The sequence below is a fragment of the Equus quagga genome, chromosome 19, assembly GCF_021613505.1.
Source record: "Equus quagga isolate Etosha38 chromosome 19, UCLA_HA_Equagga_1.0, whole genome shotgun sequence".
NCBI classification, from domain to species: Eukaryota; Metazoa; Chordata; class Mammalia; order Perissodactyla; family Equidae; genus Equus; species Equus quagga.
In genome coordinates this window covers 11,025,479-11,044,211 of record NC_060285.1, presented here as the reverse complement: position 1 = coordinate 11,044,211, position 18,733 = coordinate 11,025,479, and the positions used below count along the sequence as shown (strand labels likewise).

General features: G+C 60.0%; 2 protein-coding genes across 2 annotated transcripts in view; one reads left to right on the top strand and one right to left on the bottom strand.

Moving 5' to 3' along the window:
* Positions 1-312: 312 nt before the first annotated feature.
* On the bottom strand, positions 313-10,989 carry SOX10 (SRY-box transcription factor 10). The gene is made up of 4 exons (XM_046646299.1): positions 10,822-10,989; positions 9,824-10,332; positions 4,934-5,202; positions 313-2,249 (listed from the first exon to the last, which is right to left on the bottom strand). The coding sequence occupies exons 2-4, from the start codon at positions 10,252-10,254 to the stop codon at positions 1,546-1,548; spliced, it is 1,404 nt and encodes a 467-aa protein (XP_046502255.1). The 5' UTR covers positions 10,255-10,332; positions 10,822-10,989; the 3' UTR covers positions 313-1,545.
* Positions 10,253-18,733, top strand: part of LOC124230543 (uncharacterized) — a 48,961-nt gene continuing 40,480 nt past the window's right edge. The window contains exons 1-3 of the mRNA XM_046646701.1: positions 10,253-10,350; positions 12,659-12,801; positions 13,584-13,725. Of these exons, the coding sequence (XP_046502657.1) occupies positions 10,253-10,350; positions 12,659-12,801; positions 13,584-13,725 (383 nt within the window). The remainder of the gene's footprint in view (positions 10,351-12,658; positions 12,802-13,583; positions 13,726-18,733) is intronic.

Below are 18,733 nucleotides of genomic sequence, written 5' to 3'. Positions count from 1 at the left end.
AGCACAGAGGCTGCTTGGACGGCACTCTCACTGAGTTCCAGCTTGAGCCAGGGAGTGGCCCACCTGCAGTGTGGGCACAGCTGGGCTGGGGAAGAGCTCCTGTCTGAGGCCTCAGTCCCTAGCACAGACCGACCCCACTGTGATGCCAGTTGTCCTGACCCACTGCATCACCCCCACCTTCTTAGGGAGAGAGGAGAACTTTGGATTATCTGTTCTTTGCATTCTACCTCTAGCTACTTCCAGAAAGCGTTTGAGGAAGCACTGGTACAGGGATGAGACCAAGAGACAGGCCAGGTCAGGCCCACCAAGCAGTAACTGGAACCTTTAATTTTATTATGTGGAATGCTTAATGCAGAGTTAATAGGGGCTGGAGGAGCTAGGGGAGGGGAGAGGGGAGAGGAAGCTACTGAGATAAATAAGAGGGGAGCAGTAATGCATTACATGTGGATCGAGGGGGATGCAGAACAGGAAAATAGGGGCAGACAGAGCTACATACTTTATTCAAATACCACTGGGAGGCAAAGGGCAAAAGGCCAGGGCAGAATGTACATGTCAGGAGTTTAGTGTCTTCAGCCTGCTGCCAGCAACCTGGGGGCTGGGCCCTGCGTCTCCTCCTGGAGCCGAGGGTTTGGGCCTGAGCAGCTATAACTCTCTGGGAAGCCCAAGGAGTTGGGGCTGACAGAGCAGGGACCACAGAGCCTGATGAGGGAAGAGGGAGTTGGCGAGGAGCCCAGGAGGAAGGCTCCGTGAATTGTCTGGGAATCCTTTCCTGGAGCCCCTGCCTCCTCGCTTCCTGGGATACCCCTCATGGTCTGGGAGGTTGTAGTGGAGTAGGAAGGGGGCTGTCTTTCTCAGTAAGACAAAGAATGAGGCTATTGGCACAGAATTGGATCTGGAGACCTCTGTGCCAATTCCTTCCTGTGTTCAGGAGGGGAAGGGGCACTGAGGGGATGAGACCTCCCTCTGAGCCCCCATCCCAGCCCTATACCCGCCGAGGGTGTTCAAAGTTGTCCTCAGCCCGAGGGGCAGATGTAGTCTGCTCTAGGCAATGATGCAGGTCTCTGGTTGGCCTTGCTCTTAGGCATGTGGCACAGGTGGCATGGTTATGTCAGACCCCTCATTCTCCATGCAAGAGCAGACACGGGCACAGGAGTGGCAAGGCCTCTGGTTCCCATCCAACCCTAGATGCTTTCCCCTCCTCCCAGAGGAGGATGAGCGGGTCCTTCTCAGGTCCTGGGATCGAGGGTCATTCCTGGGGGGAAGGTGCAGCCCCTCATCTTTCAGTCTAGGGGCAACGATCAACCTCCTTCTCCTCTGCCCAGCCTAGTAGCCCAGGGCCTTGCCTGGGTTGGAGCCTGGATAGGATGGGGTGGGATCATCAAAGGCTGTGAACCAGACAGAAAGCCTTCCCTCAGCTGTCAGCCTCTCCAGCCTCTTCCACAGCCACCACCAGGCCTGAGATGGGCGAGAAACAGGGCGCAAGGGCTGGGGGAAGGGACGTGCTACCCAGAGAGGCCAGGCAGGGCTGTGGTGACAGGGCCCCCTTTAAGGCCGAGACAGCGTCGTATATACTGGCTGCTCCCAATGTGTGGGGCTGTGGGACTGGGGCCCTGAGGGGCTGGGGTCAGAGATGGCCGTGTAGAGGGGCCGCTGCGAGGGCCCCATGTAGGAGAAGGCCGAGTAGAGGCCAGAGGCCTGGCCCGAATGGCCGTAATAGGGTCCTGAGGGCTGATGGTCAGAGTAGTCAAACTGGGGGCGCGAGATGGAGGGGAAGGCGGAGCCATAGTGGGGCAGACTGAGGGAGGTGTAGGCGATCTGCGAGGTGGATGGCTGGTCGGTGTAGTGCGGGGGCCCCTGGGGCCCCGCGGTCTCCGTCTTCACCTGGGCTTTGGCATCCACCCCAGGTGGCGAGACCGTGGGCAGAGCCACGCCTGGCGGCTTCGAGATCCAGGCAGAGTGTCCACTAGCCACAGCCAGGGCACTGCCCAGCCCATAGCCAGCTGCTGAGTAGCTGCCCACATGGCCTGGGTGCCCATTGGGCGGCAGGTACTGGTCCAACTCAGCCACATCAAAGGTCTCCATGTTGGACATTACCTCGTGGCTGATCTCACCGATGTCCACGTTGCCGAAGTCGATGTGAGGCTTCCCGCCCTCCCCCATGGAGCGCCCATCCCGCTTGGGGTCTGCCTTGCCCGACTGCAGCTCTGTCTTTGGGGTGGTTGGAGGAGTGGGTGGGCCATGGCTCTGACCTGGGTGGAAAGGAGACAGAGAAAAAGTGAGAAACAGGGGCTGGCCCCGTGGCCGAGTGGTTAAGTTCGCGCGCTCCGCTGCAGGCGGCCCAGTGTTTCGTTAGTTCGAATCCTGGGCGCGGACATGGCACTGCTCATCAGACCACGCTGAGGCAGCGTCCCACATGCCACAACTAGAAGAACCCACAACGAAGAATACACAACTATGTACCGGGGGGCTTTGGGGAGAAAAAGGAAAAAATAAAATCTTTAAAAAAAAAAAAAAGTGAGAAACAAAGTCCAAGGCTTCTGGATTCTGATGGTTCACCTTCAGGCAAGAGGCCTTCTGGAGGCTAAGGGCCTCCCTACCGTGTGACCTTGTAAATTTCACATGTTTGGGCAGCCTGAGTTGGCATTCATTTATATAATGGTTTTGGGTTGGTCTCCAGTTGTTTATGAAATTCCCAAATCTTAGGGATGGGTCTTGCCTCCCACCCAGAGCAGGACTCCCCTCTGTCACTCACCTCCTGGAGGGGCCTGCTTCATTTTGAAAAACCTTTCCTGTTGGAAAGTTCTTTCCCACATCAGCTAAAGTTGGCTTCCCTCCCAGTTCCCATTCTTCCTTTGCTACTGATCCGAGGGGCACTGGCCTGTTGGTCTGCGCTTGCCTGCTCTCTCTGCAGGGCACACTCGGCCTCTGCTGGTCGCTCTTGCTGATGTCACCTACCCTTGCCACTCTTAACTCCTCTGTTTCACTTTGGCTGGCTTGCCTGTGCCTCCTCTGGCCCTGGCCCCTCAACAGCCATGTGTCCCTTCCAACCCCATCCCTCCTCCCAAGGCTAGCTCAAGTGCCCCTTACTCCAGCAAACGTTGCCTCTGAGCCAGTCCCACTGGCCATGCCCCCAGTGCCCATCACACTGTGCTGTGCTGCCTGCCCTCTTGCTCAGGAGAGCACTTAGATAACTAACTTGCTCCACCCCTGTTCCCTTGTCTGTCCATTTTCTCATTCACATATTCATTCAGCAAATACTTAGGGGGCACTGCTAAGTGCCAGGCACTGTGCCAGGTGCAGGGCATACAAACGTAAATAAAATGGGTCCCTGTCTTCAGAAGCCCATAGTCTAGGGGGAAATCCAGAGACCTACACACGACTAAAGGGCAGCGCCAGACCTTCTGTGATGACAGATATGCAGAGGGCTCAGGGGACCAGCGGAGGAAGCCACCCACCCTGCCCTGGGGACATGGGGAAGGTCTCACTGAGGACAGGGAGCTGAGCTGGGCCTTAGAGGCTCAGAAAAAGCCATGCCCACAGTTATATTCTGAGACAGTTGCTCTGTACATGGTCCAGGGTCTTCTCGTGTGTCTGTGTCTGCGGGTAGGCATGTGTGTCCCTGAATCTCTGAAGGTGAGGCATACATGTGCGGGGGCGGGAGGGCTGGACTGGGGATCCCATCAGAGAGAGAACAGTCCATGGTCCATGAGACCAGGAGCTCCTTGAGGGCAGGCCTGAGCCTCCTTCATCAGACCAGAGGCAGTGCTGAGTCCTGCACTGGCCAAGTGCTCTGGACTGGGGTTTCAATCCTGGCTCTGTCACTTGCTGTGACTCTGGACAAACCTCTGTCTTCTCTTAACCAGTTTCCTTATCAGTAAAACAGAGACAATACCAAACTCAGACATGGCCTCTTCTGGAAGCCTTCCTTGATCAGAGTCTTGCGGGTAGCTGGATATTTTTCGAGACCTGACTAGATGGACAGGATGACTCCTCCCTAGAGGTCAGGCCCCCTCTGCGTCTCACACGGGCTTCGTGTGCACTTGCGTCTTCCTGTGCTTAGTTCACTTGTCATCCTGCTCCTCCCCTAGGCCATGGCTCCTGAGACCAGGGACCACAGCTTCTTGTTTGTGCCCCTCATGTCTGCTCCCAGGCCTGGCACGAAGGAGGGCTCAGGGCATGTCTCCTGAAGGCAGAGCTCTGCTCACGAAGACCTCCCTGTACCTGACCCCTGCACGGCATTCTGTACATTATGAATACCATCGAGGCAGCTGTGGTGCCAGCAGAGGCCCCGGAGCCACGCTGTCTGGGCTTAGACATCAGCTGAGTTACTCTCGGTTTTCTGTAAGATGACAGTAACTTGCCACACAGGTGAGGCCGAGCCCTGGTGGTGGGGCTGCCTCCTCACAGCGGAGAGTTAGACTGAGTGAACACACATACGGCAATTAGCACTGTGCCTGGCACACAGCGGATGCTCAATTAACGAGAATGAAACAAGATGCCTTCTGTCTGGCCCATCCATGGCCTGTGCTCAGCATTACATGCCGTGGCTCCCCCATCAGACCAGGAGGTGTCTCCTCCATTTGATCTCTCATTCCTCAAAATCATCCTGATCCCACTTTGCTAGTTGCAACTCGCCCCCTGGCCTCCATGGCCTCCTTAACTGGCCTCTTCACCCAGCAGCAGTGCCCCCTTCCGTCCGCCACAGCCCTCTTGCCCAGCCACCTCCCCTGGCACCTGAGTTCCCACTGAGCTTACTCTGGGCCCTGCACCAGAGCTGGGACAACCGCACAGCCTGGCAAGCCCTTCCCAGAGCCCAGGGTGTTGTGGGGTGTCAGGGTCTCATGCCTTCCAGCCTTCACCTCTCCCACAGCCCAAGCTCCCCTCACCCACAACTCTTCCTCAGCCCCCTGCCAGCTCCCAGCCCAGCACTCACCTGAGGGGTGCTCGGGGTTCCCGTCTGACATTGGGGAGCCCTCTCCCGGGTGCCGGTGGTCCAGGTGGGCACTCTTGTAGTGGGCCTGGATGGCGGCAGCGCCGCCCTGCTCGGCCTCCCCGCCCGGGCACTCCGCCTCCCCCTGGGCCGCCTTCCCATTCTTCCGCCTCCGTGGTTGGTACTTGTAGTCCGGGTGGTCCTTCTTGTGCTGCATCCGGAGCCGCTCAGCCTCCTCAATGAAGGGACGCTTGTCACTCTCGTTCAGCAGCCTGGGGTGGGGCAGTTGGGGAGACAGCAGAGGGGCTAGCGTGAGTGTCTTCCCTGGAAGAAATGAGGCCTGGAGATGGGAATCCCAGTGGGCAGGGCCTGGTTGAGGGCTTGCCCTTTGATTTATGGACTGGAAGATTCGAGGCCCGAGAAACAATGGCCTCAGAGGGCTGTGATCTCTGCCTCCACATCTGTCGGGGGCTGGGGTGTGAAGGGGCCTGCTGCTCCTGGCGGCCCCTGAGGATGGAATTAGAAGTAGAAATTGAGCTTATGAGGGGCACAGAGCTTCCTTCAGTTTAAGGAAGGAAAAACTTTCTCTTCAAAACTGTCTACAAGTGGAGCTGGCTGCCTTGTTAGGGAGTGAGCTCCCTGGGACTGGAGGTGTGCAGACAGAGAAGCAGCACGGTGAGGGAGAAGAGCTCAGTCTTTACTTACTAGCTGTGTGACTGTGGGCAAGTCACTTCTCTAAGCCTTAGTTTCTTCACCTATAAAACCTAGGATAATACCTACTTTCCTGGGTGTGGCTGGATGGAAGCACTTTGCACCAGGCCTGGGGATGGGGGGTGGGCGCCTTGAGAAAGAGGTGCTATTCTGATGCTGCTTGCGGGGGAGTTGGACAGGAGGACTTGGGGCGGGCCCTCTCAACTCAGGAATACTGATTTTGTGAATTGCAGCGTGGTGGGACCAGGGGGGCAGATGTGAATCTTCTTCACTATGTGGGGGCACTGCCTCCTGGGGGGCATCACAGCTCCTTGTCCAGGGAGTGACAGAGGGTAGAGGAAGCTGGATGGTCTTCCTGGACGCTGGGACAGCGCAGACAGACCCTCTCTGCAGTCCCTGAGACCAGCCAGTGGAGGGAAGCCCTGAAGGCAGTGCCCCTGCCCACTCAACTCCAGCTCCAGGGCAGGGCTGGAGCAGGAAAGGGGGTGTTCAACGCTTGGCTGCCCCAGGGTAAGGAGGGGAGGGTGGGTACCTTGCAGAGGGAGCTGAGGGGAACAAACACAGACTCGCAGAGTCCTAGATATAAGGGACTCTGTGGGAGCAGCTCTGTCCCTCTGCCCAAAGGGCCTCTCTCTCCAGCTGCCCCCGCCCCCTAGTAGGTGCCCTCTTCCCCCAATCAGCAGAAGACCGAGCCCTGCCTGCCCAGGACGGGAGGGGGTGGTCACACCAGGCACCTCCTAGCCGGCAGCAGCATTCCTCTGCGGCTTAGCCTCCCCCACCACCCCCTCCCCCAAGGCCGCCCAAGCCCAGCCTTGGCCCAGCTTTCTCCAAGGGTCCGTCTAGCTGAGTGATGGGATGGAGACCCCAGAGCAGGACCTTGGGGGTCACAGAGTGGGATGCTTCCTCCCCCGAGCCATGCCTCCCAGCCAGGCCACTGGGCTCAGGGTAGTAGGTGGGGCAGCCCCAAATGTGTGTGTGTGTTGGTGGGGGGGCTGCACATGAGCGTGCAGAGCAGGCTCAGCCAGCCGTGGGCCCCAACACAGAGGCTCCTGGGATGGCTGGGGACCTGAGCTCCCTCTCCCACCCAAACCTTCCCTGTGCTGTCTAGCTGGCAACTGGGTGTGAATGAGCAAGAAAATGGCAGGGGGCGCTGAACGGGGACAAAGGCCAGAAGAGGGTGAAGATCCCAACACTGTACACTACTGCCGCCTCCCATCTAATTCCCAGCAGTACCCTAACCTCAACAGAAACCTAACACCAGTGTGGGGTGGGGGTGGGGGGCACCACCAGCCCTGGCCCCAGCCCTAACCTCAGCCTGGTCCCTCATGGGCTGCAGATGGCCAACCCCACCTCCAGCCCCAGGCCCAGCCTCATCCAGACTACCCTCAGCTCTGTTCAGGCTCTCTCCTAACCCCAGACCCATCCTGCCCCACCACGGAGGCCCAATCTCAAGTTTAATCTTGACTCCAGCACTGGCCCTCACTCAACACTGTCCCCCCTCCCTGATGTCACCCACAGCTCTAACTGCAAACCCAGTTCTCATCTGCACCTTCACTTCACCTCTGTCCTCTGGGTCTTTAAGGTTTGGAATAGGGGCGGGCAGAGGGTAGGCTGGTTCCACACCCAAACTGGAAACCCCAACTGAGGGGCTCCCAAGGTGAGGCACCGGCTGCTTCTCCGTATGCTCCTCCTGTCAGGGAAGGGGCCTGGTGGCCTGGGGTTCAGGAGAGACTCCAGCCGGTGATCCCCTTGAGTCTCTAGGCTCTAGTTATTCTTTGCAGGTTGGTCAACCAACATCCAACCAGCACCGGATCAGCATCTAACAGTCATTCCTAGGCGGGCACCGAAGGTTTGTGTGACAGTTGAAGCACGCAGCCACTTAGGAGCCAGGACCTGGACGCTGGTATGTCTGACCCCAACCCACTTCCAGCATACCACACGTCTGCATGTCTTTCTCTTTTCAGGTTTAGGGCCTCTGCTTTTCAGTTCTGCCTACCTAACCATCCCCCTTTCTGATGGCCTGGGAGTCATGAGCCTGGGGTATTTCAGGAGGACCCCTGGAGAGACTGGCCAGCCCAGCCCATATCCAGATGCCTCTCAGGGCCACCACCCAGGATCCCAGGGCCCTGCCCACCTGGTGGAAGAGCCTTTGCTCTGTGCCATTGCCCACCACTCTTCTCCCCGGGGCTGGGTCCTGAGCAAGCAGTGCCTGCTCTCCAGACTGCCCCATCCCAGATTGGCCCCTGGGGGGCACCCTGGGCCTCTGTGTGCACAGCTTGAGCGGTGCCCAGGAACAAATCCTCCCAAGGGAGCCCAAGCGCAGGGTTCTGGCCTGGGGGAAGAGGGCCAGGGACAGTGGAGAGTCCAATCTTAAATCCTGGGCAATAGAGGTGGTGGGATGCTGTCATTGGGCTTGCGCTGTGGCCTGCTTATTGTCCCCACGGCCTGCTCTGTCTGCCCATCTGTCTCCCTGCTGGTTGCCTGCCTCTCACTTGCTCTTCTGCGTCCCACAGCACCAAGGGTACTGGCCTGGGCTGAGCCCTATCCGGGTGTGGATGGACCTTGGGCAGAGGAGCTAGCTTCGATCTCTGTTCTTGGGTAGAGCTGGACCCGCTGGGTGCTTGCAGCAGGCTGTCCACTGAGCCTAGGGCCTGCCAAGGATGAGCAGAGCGCTAAGGGCTGGGAGGTGGAGGGCAAGGGCACCAGGCCTTCAGCAAACACTCAGCAAGGACGGGGCCAGGGGGCTGGATGGGAATCCCTCTGGCTCTCTTGGGGCCCCCCTGCTCCTTCCACCACTTTAAGCTTTTGGCCTTCTACATCCAGTCTCCACTGTGCTGGGGGCCGGCAGGGGAGGGAAGCAGGCTCCTCAGATAAAGCCCAAACTTTCTGAAACCCAGAGGTGCCTCACTTCTGCTCTCTTCTTCTCTGCCCCCACCCTCACAACCTCCTGACCACACCTTAGAGTGATGGGGTGACCCACTGCTGTCACCAAGGATGGTGTAGGGAAGACCGCTGGACAAAGAGTCAGGAGACCTAGTTCTGGCCCTGGCTGTGCCACCAGCTGTTACATGGCCTCTGTGGCCCCTTTGCCTTTCTGGGCTCTCTTGGGCAGTCTAGTGGGGAATCAGGTGCTCGTCTCCTGCAGCCCCTGTAGTCTTTGGGAGCTGCCAAGGATTCTGGGGGTGGAGGCTCACCCTGCTCGACATATCCCGGAAGGGGGCCAGGCTGAGCCCCAAAGCTGAGGGGAGGGTGGCGGAGTTCCTCCTTGAGGAGATGTTTTCCCCAGAGGTTTGGGCTGGTCCCAGGGAACTGAGGCTCTGAGGAACCCTGGTAGGAAGGGGGCCCAGCTTTCCTCCCGGCCAGGGTGCTCAGCTCCAGCTCCGCGGCTGGAGGGGTAGGAGGTTACTCAGCGCTGGGTGGGGCCCTGGAAAAGAAGATGGCGCCGGACTGGGAGAGGGAGGGACAGAGAGACAAGCCTGGCAGCGCTGGGACGGGGTGGGAGGGGGAGGCTTCTTTCTGGGTGTCCCCTTCCCTGGGGGATGAAGAAGCCCCTGTCTGAGGGAGGGTGGGGTCAGGAAGGCACAGTGAAGGCAGCTGGGATAGGACAGGACCCTGGGCCAGTTCTCCATCCCTCACTCTTTCAACGACTCCTGTCTGAATTCCTTGTTTCCCTTGAACTGCCCCCAGTTCTCCATCTGGCTGCCTCAGTTTCCCTGCCTCTCCAGCCAGGCCTTCCGTTCTTGTCCAAGCGTTTCCCCGCACGCTCCTGACCACTGGAAGCGTGGCAGCGGCCCCCCGAGTGTGCGGGCCTGTGGGGAAGCGGTTAGCGAAGGCCTGTGGTGTGGGATCCTCCGCCACCCAGCCCTCGCGCCAGCCTTCACTCCTCCAGGAAGAAGCCCAGGCCCTACCGCCTGCCACCGACAGAATTCCAGCCACGAGGGGGCGCCTTCCAGCCCACTGCCCCAGGTGGGGAGCCGGGCCTAGGCCGTGGGAGCTCTGAGCCAGCGCAACCCCAGGGGGCCACCTGTGGGGGAGGGGCGGGCCCGCTGCCCACGCCGTAGCTCCGGTGACAGCAAGGAGGTGGCTGCCCCCGGGAGCAGGGTCCGGGCAGTGCCCGTGCAGCCCGACTCTACCCCAGCGAGAGGGCCCGGGAGCCCCCCGGAGGCGGGTCGGGGCGCTCACCTCCAGAGCTTGCCCAGCGTCTTGCTGAGCTCGGCGTTGTGCAGGTGCGGGTACTGGTCGGCCAGCTTCCTGCGCGCCGCCTGCGCCCACACCATGAAGGCGTTCATGGGCCGCTTGACGTGCGGCTTGCTCTTGCTGGCGCCGTTGACGCGCACCGGCATGGGCACCAGCGTCCAGTCGTAGCCGCTCAGCACCTGGCTGACGGCCTCGCGGATGCACACGGGGAACTTGTCATCGTCCGCCTCGCCGTCCTGCTGTTCCTTCTTGACCTTGCCCAGCTCTCCGGGCCCAGGGCTGGCTCGCAGGCCCGATCCGCCGCCGCCCCCGCCGTCGGGCCCCAGCGAAGGCGCGTTCCCCGGGGACAGGCAGCGGGGCTCCTCGGAGCCCACGGGGCTCAGCTCCACCTCGGAGAGGTCCTGCTCCTCCGCCATGTCGCCCCCGGCCGCTGCCACCTCGGCCGCCTCCCCGGGGCCCGCCGCCGGGGTCCTCGCGAAGAGTCCAACGCCCACCTGGACGGGAAGGAGGGCGTGATGGAGCGGCCTTGCGCGCAGCCCCGAGGGCCGCCCGGGACGCGACGCGGGCACAGCCCCGAGGTGGCGCCCGCCCTGTTCCCTCTGGACTCGTTGCAGCCTGGGGCCCGCGCACATGCCAGACCCTGGCTCGGCCTCCTAGCTCCCGCCTCTGCGTCTTCCCACCACCTGGTCCCAACCGTCTCTTGGTGTGGGTGGGTTTGGGTTTTTTTAAACCTCCTTTTGGGTGGAGGTTTGTTGATGGAAAGGAAGAAAAACGGACTCTTTATCCTGCTCTAATCCTGGCTCCTGGAATTTCCCACCTTTTCTCTCACCTTTCGTCTTCCCTGCCGCCTGCCCCTGACGGGTCTGGAGGAGCTGGTGGGGGCAGATGCGGTGTCAGCCTCCCTCCACCCCACGCCCCACAGCAGGGTCCAGGCCTGGGCCCGGGAAGGGAGGAGCGGAGGAGCGGGCTGCGCACTCACTCACCTCCTCGGACCTCTCCTCCAGTCTGGGACTCGTCCTTAGGAAGTGGAAAACCGTGTCCCAAGGTGTGCGGTCCAGCTCGGGGCTGGGGGGTGACGCTGGTGGGTTGGAAGGGAGGGGCTGGGGGGCCCTGAGTCACAGGCCACGGCCTCGTCAGGACGGAGCCTGAATCCTCACCACCAACCACCCTGGCCGGACAGCCTGAGACTGACTGAGCGCTGAGCTGCTGCCGAGGGCTGGGGAAGGAAGGAGGGGGAGAGGGGGAGGGGGAGGGGAGGGAGGGAAGGGCAGAAGGTGGAGCCTCCAGCGCCTGCCTTCATCCCCAACACTCAGGGCTCCTCTGCCAGCCCCCACCCCAGCTCGCTGCGCGGCTGTCCCAAGCTGGTCTTGAGGCCTGGGCTTAGGGGAGGCGGAGGGGTGGGGATGGTCAGGCCAGGAAAGCCAAGGGATGCAGGTGGGCAGAGTCAGAACCTGTTCCTTGGCGGAAAATTGGGCCCAACTGGGACCCTCAACCTCTGCCTCAGGTGGCAGGATGGGCAGTTGGCAAAGGATTGGGAAGGGATGAGAAGAAGGCAGGTGAGTGGCCTGTCGACTTGTGTGGCTTCACTTAAGACATCTTGTTGAGTGCCTTACTGAGTGCCTGCGGCCAGGCACTGCTTCACCCTGTCTCACTCTGCCTCCTACCCACACCCGGCTGCCCTCTCTGCCTCAACTTAGGGCGAGAGAGAGAGAACATAGGTCCGTACCTGCTGAGGCAGGGGCCAGCCAGACACCCCCTGCCCAGTGCAGATGCCCTGGCTGGAGCCCTGCTCCCCTCTCACCAGACACCCGGCACTCAGAAGGGCTAGGCTGGCTCAAGGTAGAGAGACAGGGTTGAAGTTCCCAGAGGCTGGGCATGGGGCTGGGCCAGGGGGCCTCCCCAGGTAGGTCTGAAAGGCTTCTGGGGCCCCAATTCCTGGCACCCAACTCTCTCTACACTAGGTTTACACTCTCTTGGTGGGAGGAGTCCCCAGTCCTGGTTGTCATGAAGTTCCCCCTCCCCAACCCCAAGAAAGAGTGGGGAGTTGCCCTATCCCCCTCTTCCTCCTCTCTGCCCACTTCTCCCTCAGCCCCCTCCCCAGCTGGGTGACCCCTCCCCTTATTCTGTCGTGCCCATCACCCAGGGCTTCTTCTCTCCTCTTTCCTAGGTCTCTCCTCCAAAGGTCACAGCCCCTCTCTCTTCTCAACGGGAGGGAGGGTGTTGAGGCAGAGGTGGGGGCTTGCATGGAGGGACAGATGGAGCCTGGGCCGAGTTGGCCACCACCTATGGTTCTGAGCCTCTCAGCAGCTGGGCAAGGCCCCAGGCCCACCCCAAGGGAGTCCTGTCTGGAGTCGGGCTGGAAAGGGGGTCCAGGCAAGGCCTCATACTTGGGAAAGGCCACGGGGGTGGAGGGGGGTGGGTAATGGGACACAATGAGGTAGTCACACGAGGCGAAGGCATGTTGGGGGTGGGGGGAGCGGACATTGGAACACACACACACACATGCTCACACACACAACCAGCCAGACAATCGGGCCAGTGTGTCTGGGGCCTCGGAGCCCAGTGAATTAGGAGTTTGATAAGGGTTTTCTCTTTCTCTCGCTTGCCGGCCTTGGACAATCTCCCCCCAGTTTTCCTCGACGCCACCCCCGGCGCTGCCAACCCTCCTCCCCCCGCCTCCCTTCTCTTCCCTGTGCCCAGACTCTTGTTCGGGGCCTTGAAACAGTGAGCTGTCTTTGTTCGAAATACAGGTGAACGGCAATCATGTGATTAACACACACACACATAAAAAGCTTTTTAACAGCGTCCGCCCGGCCTCAGAACCGCCCAGAGAGGAGCCGCCCTGGATGGACAGAGGGACGGAGGGACGAGCATCCAGCTGCTTGTGTCCGGCTGCCCGCAGCAGTCTCCGACACCCGCTGCTGCCCGCCCGCTGCCCGCCTGCCTGGCATCTCTCGATCCCGGTGGGTCCCCATTCACCCTTCACCCCTTGGTTCCTCCTCTTTGAGGGAAGGGCCTCCCTGCTCCCTGTGGTGTCTGTGATTTGGCCTGAGACCCCCTAGGGCAGGGAGGGGTGGCTGTGGAGGGAGAGGGCCCAGCGTAGGAAGCCGAGTGTGGGGTCCCACAGCTCCCTCTCCGACTCCCCGCCTCCTCCCTTACCCTCTTTGGCCCAGCTGTGCCAGGATGGGGGTGGGGGTGGCAGTGGGTGCTCTCGGTCTGTGGAGAAGCCACGCTGGACAGAGGGGACCTCTCTCTTCCCCTCCCTCTGTCTCTCTCTCCCTCGCTCCGCCTGTCTCCTCAGTGCTGTGCTCAGGCTTCTGCTGAGAGGTGCTGATGAGGCAGGTGGGCCTGCAGGGGTGTGGGGGAAGGCTGTCAGAGGCCCAGGGCTAGGGGACCCCTGCTGTGAACCACTCCCACCAGGCTGGCAACTGTGATCTCCATCCCATCCCAGGCCCTGGGGGCCCAGCCTTCTCCAGCAGGGGAGGTGAAGGACCCATAGTCATCCCTGCAGAGCAGGGAGTTTGGAGAGGGCGTGGGGTCCTGTGTGAAGGCAGGGGGCCTCTGCCCTTAGAACAACCAGGTGGGCCAGCGCCACCTTCTGTTCCCTTCCCTGCTTGGGGTGGGAGGGGTCCCCTTCCCCAAGGATGCTGGCGACCCCCTTACCGTACCCCCCAATCCAATCTGCCCATCCTCGGTGAGCTGTGGTGACAGGTGGACTCTGTGGCATGCCATCTCTCCCTGACAGAGAGGGCCCCAAGCGTGAGGCTGACGGTGGAGATCCAGGCTGCCTTCCTGGGCCGAGCAGCAGAGTTTTCCTGGGATCCAACCTGGTTCTGTGGAGGCTGGTCCCAGATATACTCCTCAGACGGGCCCCCGAGAGGAGGAGAGTGAGTGAAATTTTGTGAGTCAAACGTGAAGCCCCCGATGACCCTGCCTGGCACAGCTGCTTAGGGTCACCACTGACCCTTAACCCTTTGGGTCCCTGAGTCTTCTTCCTAGGGTCCTGGTTCTGCTTTGTGGAAGGCCCCACCCTTGATTCCCTGCCCTGGGCCCAGCCCCTCTTCTGTCACCTGGGGTGGATCACGTCCCTCCTTGCCTGCCTCCCAGGACCCACTGAGAGGAGATGGGAAATCTGCTGTCCCATAGAGCCAGGGGCCATGCAGGGGCGACCCGTGGTGCTGGCCAAGTTGAATCTCTGCCCCAGCCTCAGTTTCCTTAGTGGGGCATGAGACTCTTTTCCTGACTCCCTCAGTGGGCAGGGCTGAGGACCAGAGGAGGGGACACTGGGAAAGCCCCTTTCCATCTCTAGGCATGTGTGGGTGAGACCTGGTGGGCCAGGCGGTCATCTCACTCCTTCCTCAGGCCTGTGCCCCTCCCAGGGCCTCTAACACACACCGCCTGCCTCCCGCACACTCCAGGGGGCCTTCCATGCTGATCTGTGAAGTCAGGGTTGGCCTAGGACAGTCCCTCTCCACATAAACGTGCGCAGAATCACCTGGCTCCCCCTCTGCAGGCCTGGAGTGGGGCCTGCCGAGCTCCCAGGCCTAGAGCGTTGGCTCTAGTTCTTGCTGCACTTTAGAGTCATGTGTAGAGTTAAAAAAAAATGCTGAACCCGGGATCCCACCGCAGACTGGCTAATTCTGAGTTTCTAGGGATGGAGTCCAGACGTGTTTACTTTTTGAAACTTCCTGGGAGGCCTTGCTCTCCCTTACTGGGGTCTCTGGAGCCGTGAGGCTGTGATGACCCCCTGCAGGGCCCAAAATCTCCAAGGAGGGGCAGGGGACCAGGGCTCTGGACCCCACAGCCGGAGGCCAGAGCTGTAGTTACACTGGGGTGTGTAGGGAGTTGCAGGGTGTGGCAGGGGCGGGGCTGTGCATTGGCCAGGGCGAGGGCTGAGGGGCGCGGGCCAGGGGTCAAGGGTACAGCAGGGACTGAGATAGAAGCTTAGTCTGGGTGAGAGTATGGGGGCTGGGGGGCGGCTCCCTTGAGTGTTTCCTAGGCCACCCCACCTCTGGACAGGTTGTGTTCTCCTCGGTTTGGGGTGCAGTGGAAAGAGCACTGGACTTGGACTCAGGAAATCCTGCCACTAGTACCCATGTGGCCTTGGGCAGATTATGCTATGAACCTCTCGAGACTCGGTTTTCGCATGTGTGAAATGTTGATAATTTTATATATGTCACTACATCCCCAAGCAGATGGGAGAATTAAATAAGAACATGCACACACGCAAACATGAGTGCCAGCTCAATGTTCGGTGCACAGTTGGGGCTCGCTGGATGCTGATTAGAAGCGGTGACGTGGGGCTGGGAGGCGGAGAAGAACGCGCTCTTCGATTCAGGGCACCCGGGGCCCAAGTAGCCGCTCTGGACCTGCAGTCAGGTCTTGATAATCTGCCGTCAGATCCCAATGTCAGACCAGGGTGGTGTGTGATGAGCTCCTTGTGGGTGGGCGTCGCCCATCTGTGTCCCTCAACAGGGAAGGCCAATGCTTCCAGAGCCCCCAGTGGGCCGCCTGCTCTGAGCGCTGCTGTCGCTGGGCTCTTTGGTCCTCCCAACAACCCTATGAGTAGGTGCTGTCATTCTTCTCCTTCTAGGAAGGAAACTGAGGCACAGAGAGGTTCAGTGACGGCCGAGCTCTCCCAGCTGATGGTGGGCGGGCCACAGTTTACCTCCTCAGCCCAGCCCTGAGTGCTCTACCGACTGCCACCAGACCCCAAGCCAGCGGGGTCCTCCTCCTTACCCCCCAGGCTTTGCACTTGTCTGCGCTCCCCTAGTCGCTGCCAGCAGCCCAGCTCAGAGGCCCTCTTTTCAGGGACACACTCCTGGACGCCTTGGTTGGAATTCTTTTCCTGTTTTACTTTCCTGTGGAGGAGAAGGAGATAGCTTTGCACCTCTCTCATCTCCTCACACACAGCCTGGCACGCAGACCGGGCTGCACCCCCTGCTGGGGGAGCCCTGAGGGCAGGGGCATGCCCTCCTCTTGGTCTTGGCCTCTCCAGGGCACAGCACCACCTCAGGGAGTCTTCCCTGAGCTGAGTTGCTGTCAGGGTTCCAAGGAGGAAAAGACTAGGGAGGCTGGAGTGGGCAGGAGTGGCTTCCTGGAGGCAGAGGGCCTGAGCACTCACTTGGGGAGGAGGACAGCATTCCAGGGCCTGTCCCGACAGGGGCTCTCACTCGTCCCTGTTTCTGGTCCAAGTTCAGGGTCCCGGAGCTGGGCCAGGAAGGCCGCTCCTAGTGCCCAAGTCTTCCTTCCCCTCCCAACCCCACCCTCTCCGGGAACAAGGAAGCTGGAGCCAGTGCCCAGTGCTGCCTCAGGGCAGCCGGCCTCTGCCCTCTTCTTAGGAGCCCTCAGAGAAGGGAGGCTGCTCATTCCTGTTAGCCAAACTCAGCTGCCAGAAGGCCCTTCCTGTTGTCTCCCCTGAATCTCTCGTGCTGCAGTGAACTTTCATGAATGTACCCTCTGTGCAGGGCACAGGGCCAGGAGCCAGGGCGGGGAGGTGATGGAGCCAGACCCTGGCCTTGAGGAGCTCAGAGTTTGATGGGAGAGACCTACACGGAACCCAGAGCCCTGGTACAGCCAAGGTCCTCCACGGCCCAACAGACGCCTGGAGACCCAGGGCGGGGGTCAAGTCCCAGCCGGGCTGTGGGGGCCACCTGTCACCTCTACCACCTTCGTCCCTCCCTAGGCCCCAGGTTCCCCGTCTATAAAAGGAGGGGAAGACTAGGTTACCTCTGAGGGCGTTTCCAAATTTGATAGCCAGTGAGTTATATTTCAAAACAAGAGGCCACTGGGCCAGCCCTGTGGCATAGTGGTTAAGTTTCGCGTGCTCTGCTTCGGCGGCCCCGGTTCATGGGTTTAGATCCCGGGTGCAGACCTGCACTACTCATCAGTCATGCTGTGATGGCGACCCACATACAAAGGAGAGGAAGATTGGCAACAGATGTTAGCTCAGGGCTAATCTTCCTCAAGCACAAAAAAAAAAGGAGGAAGATTGGCAACAGATGTTAGCTCAGGGCTAATCTTCAGCAGCCAAAAAACCGCCCCCCCCCCCCCCCCCAAAATCAAGAGGCCAGTGCATGACCCGGTGTTTCCAAAGTGGTGTCTGGGATGCTTGGTATCCCTTAGACATTGGTCAGCATCTCTTGAGAAGAGTTTTGGGGGCAAATGCAGTCGAGAAGTGCTTGCTTGCCACTTCCTCTTTTTAGAGAAGCAGAGCTTGTGAGGGTGTAAAAGCTCTAAGTTCTGCACTTGAGAAATGCATCTTTGTTTAAAATACTTATGCCCAACTCCTCTGCCTCCTGAGTACTTTCCTCTGACTCTGGTCCTTTTCTCTCCTGCATCCTCCCTCCCAAGAGCTGAGAAGAAGGCAGGGTGCTCCTGTGGGGAGCTCTGACCCAGGGAGGGCCTGGCCGTCCTCAGGGTGCTGTCCTCAGTTTCTCAGCGCCCCCACGACCCCAGCACAGAGCTCCACAACTCCCACAGCCCGCCTTGGCCCTGCTCTTACCCTAAGCTGCAGCCATGTCCATTCTCCCCACCCCCGCCCTGTGGCCCAAACCCTGCTCACAGGACACCTTGCCTGTCAGCCAGGCCTGGAGCCTCCCCTGCGTCCTGCCTTGCTCACCTTTCCAGCAGGACATCGTCCCTGCTGGGATGTGTACCTGCGAGCTGGGTCTTTCTCACCTTCCTCCATGGAGCCTGGCACATGGAAGGCACACAGTGATGTAGATACCTGCAGGCAGATGAACATCCACAGGCAGCAAGGTGTGGTGCTCTTGAGTCAGACAGCTCCAGGATTGAATCCCGGCACCCTCACTTATTAGCTGTGTGTCCTGAGTTAACATCTCTGAGTCTCGGTTTCCTTCCAGATTGTGGTGAGGATTAAACCAGATAGTGTATGTAAACACTTAGGACAGTGCCTGGCACATAACAGTGCTCAGTAAATGGCAGCTATTGTTATTAGCATCTCAGGATCTGCCCTCAAAGGGTGGCTGTCGGTTGACCTTGGGTTTGACAGTGGTCATTGCTTCTTATCCTGTCCAAGTACTGTCATCAGATGTCTCCCATCAACTCCCAGAAACCCTGGAGGCTGGCGGAGCAAGGGTAGGATTGTGGTCCCTCAGAACAAAAGCAGAAAGGGAAGTGATTGGCCACGACTGACTGGGGTCTTGGAACTTGACCTTCCTGCGATGTCGTCTGCACCAGGTTCCCCAGGGACCCACCCTCAGCCAGGCTCTGCTCTCTGTGGGGTAATGAAAAGGGGTGAGTGCTCAGCTTGTCTTCAGGGAGCTTGTCGGCGAACTGGGAGTTGGTTCAGCCATTCATCCATTCCCACACACTTATTAGGTGTCGTGGTGCAGACACGTGTGAGGATGAACAGAGGGGCGAAGGTGGAGGAAGGAAAGGTGGGGTTGGGAGGGCCGAGGTGGCCTTTATCACATGGACCCTTGATGTGGCCCCTGGAGGGGCTGGAGCTGCCTTTAATCTCTGGGCAGAGTGGGCTGTGCGGGGCTGACAAGAGGCCTTGGTTCTTCCACCGCCAGAAGGCGCCTGGGCAGCCTGAGGGGAGGAGCTGGTCCAGGTTGCCCAGTTTAGGGGGTGACAGAGCAAGGACTGGACCTGTCTTCCCACCCTGAGTCCCTGTCGTTTCACTCGTCAGCCAGGGCATTAGCAGGACCAGGGCAATGGATGCAGAGGGGCGGGGGTGGGCTGGGTGTGAACAGAGCCAAGGCCGCCCGTGTGAGTTTGGCATGATGAGCACACGCTTGCTCCCACAAGGCTCACCTCTGTCCCCTGAAAGTGAAAACGGGGTGATCTAGTGGGACTGTAGTGTTCGTGGGAGCTCCATGGGGCCTCCCCGCAAGAAGGTCATCTTTTCCTTGGATGATGTCAGTTTGT

Coding starts and splice junctions, on each gene's coding strand:
- SOX10 (XM_046646299.1), bottom strand. CDS start 10,254: ATGGCGGAGGAGCAGGACCTCTCCGAGGTGGAGCTGAGCCCCGTGGGC. Junction 5,203..9,823: donor ACGCTGGGCAAGCTCTGGAG/GTGAGCGCCCCG, acceptor GCCCCACCCCAG/GCTGCTGAACGAGAGTGACA. Junction 2,250..4,933: donor GAACCCCGAGCACCCCTCAG/GTGAGTGCTGGG, acceptor CTTTCCACCCAG/GTCAGAGCCATGGCCCACCC.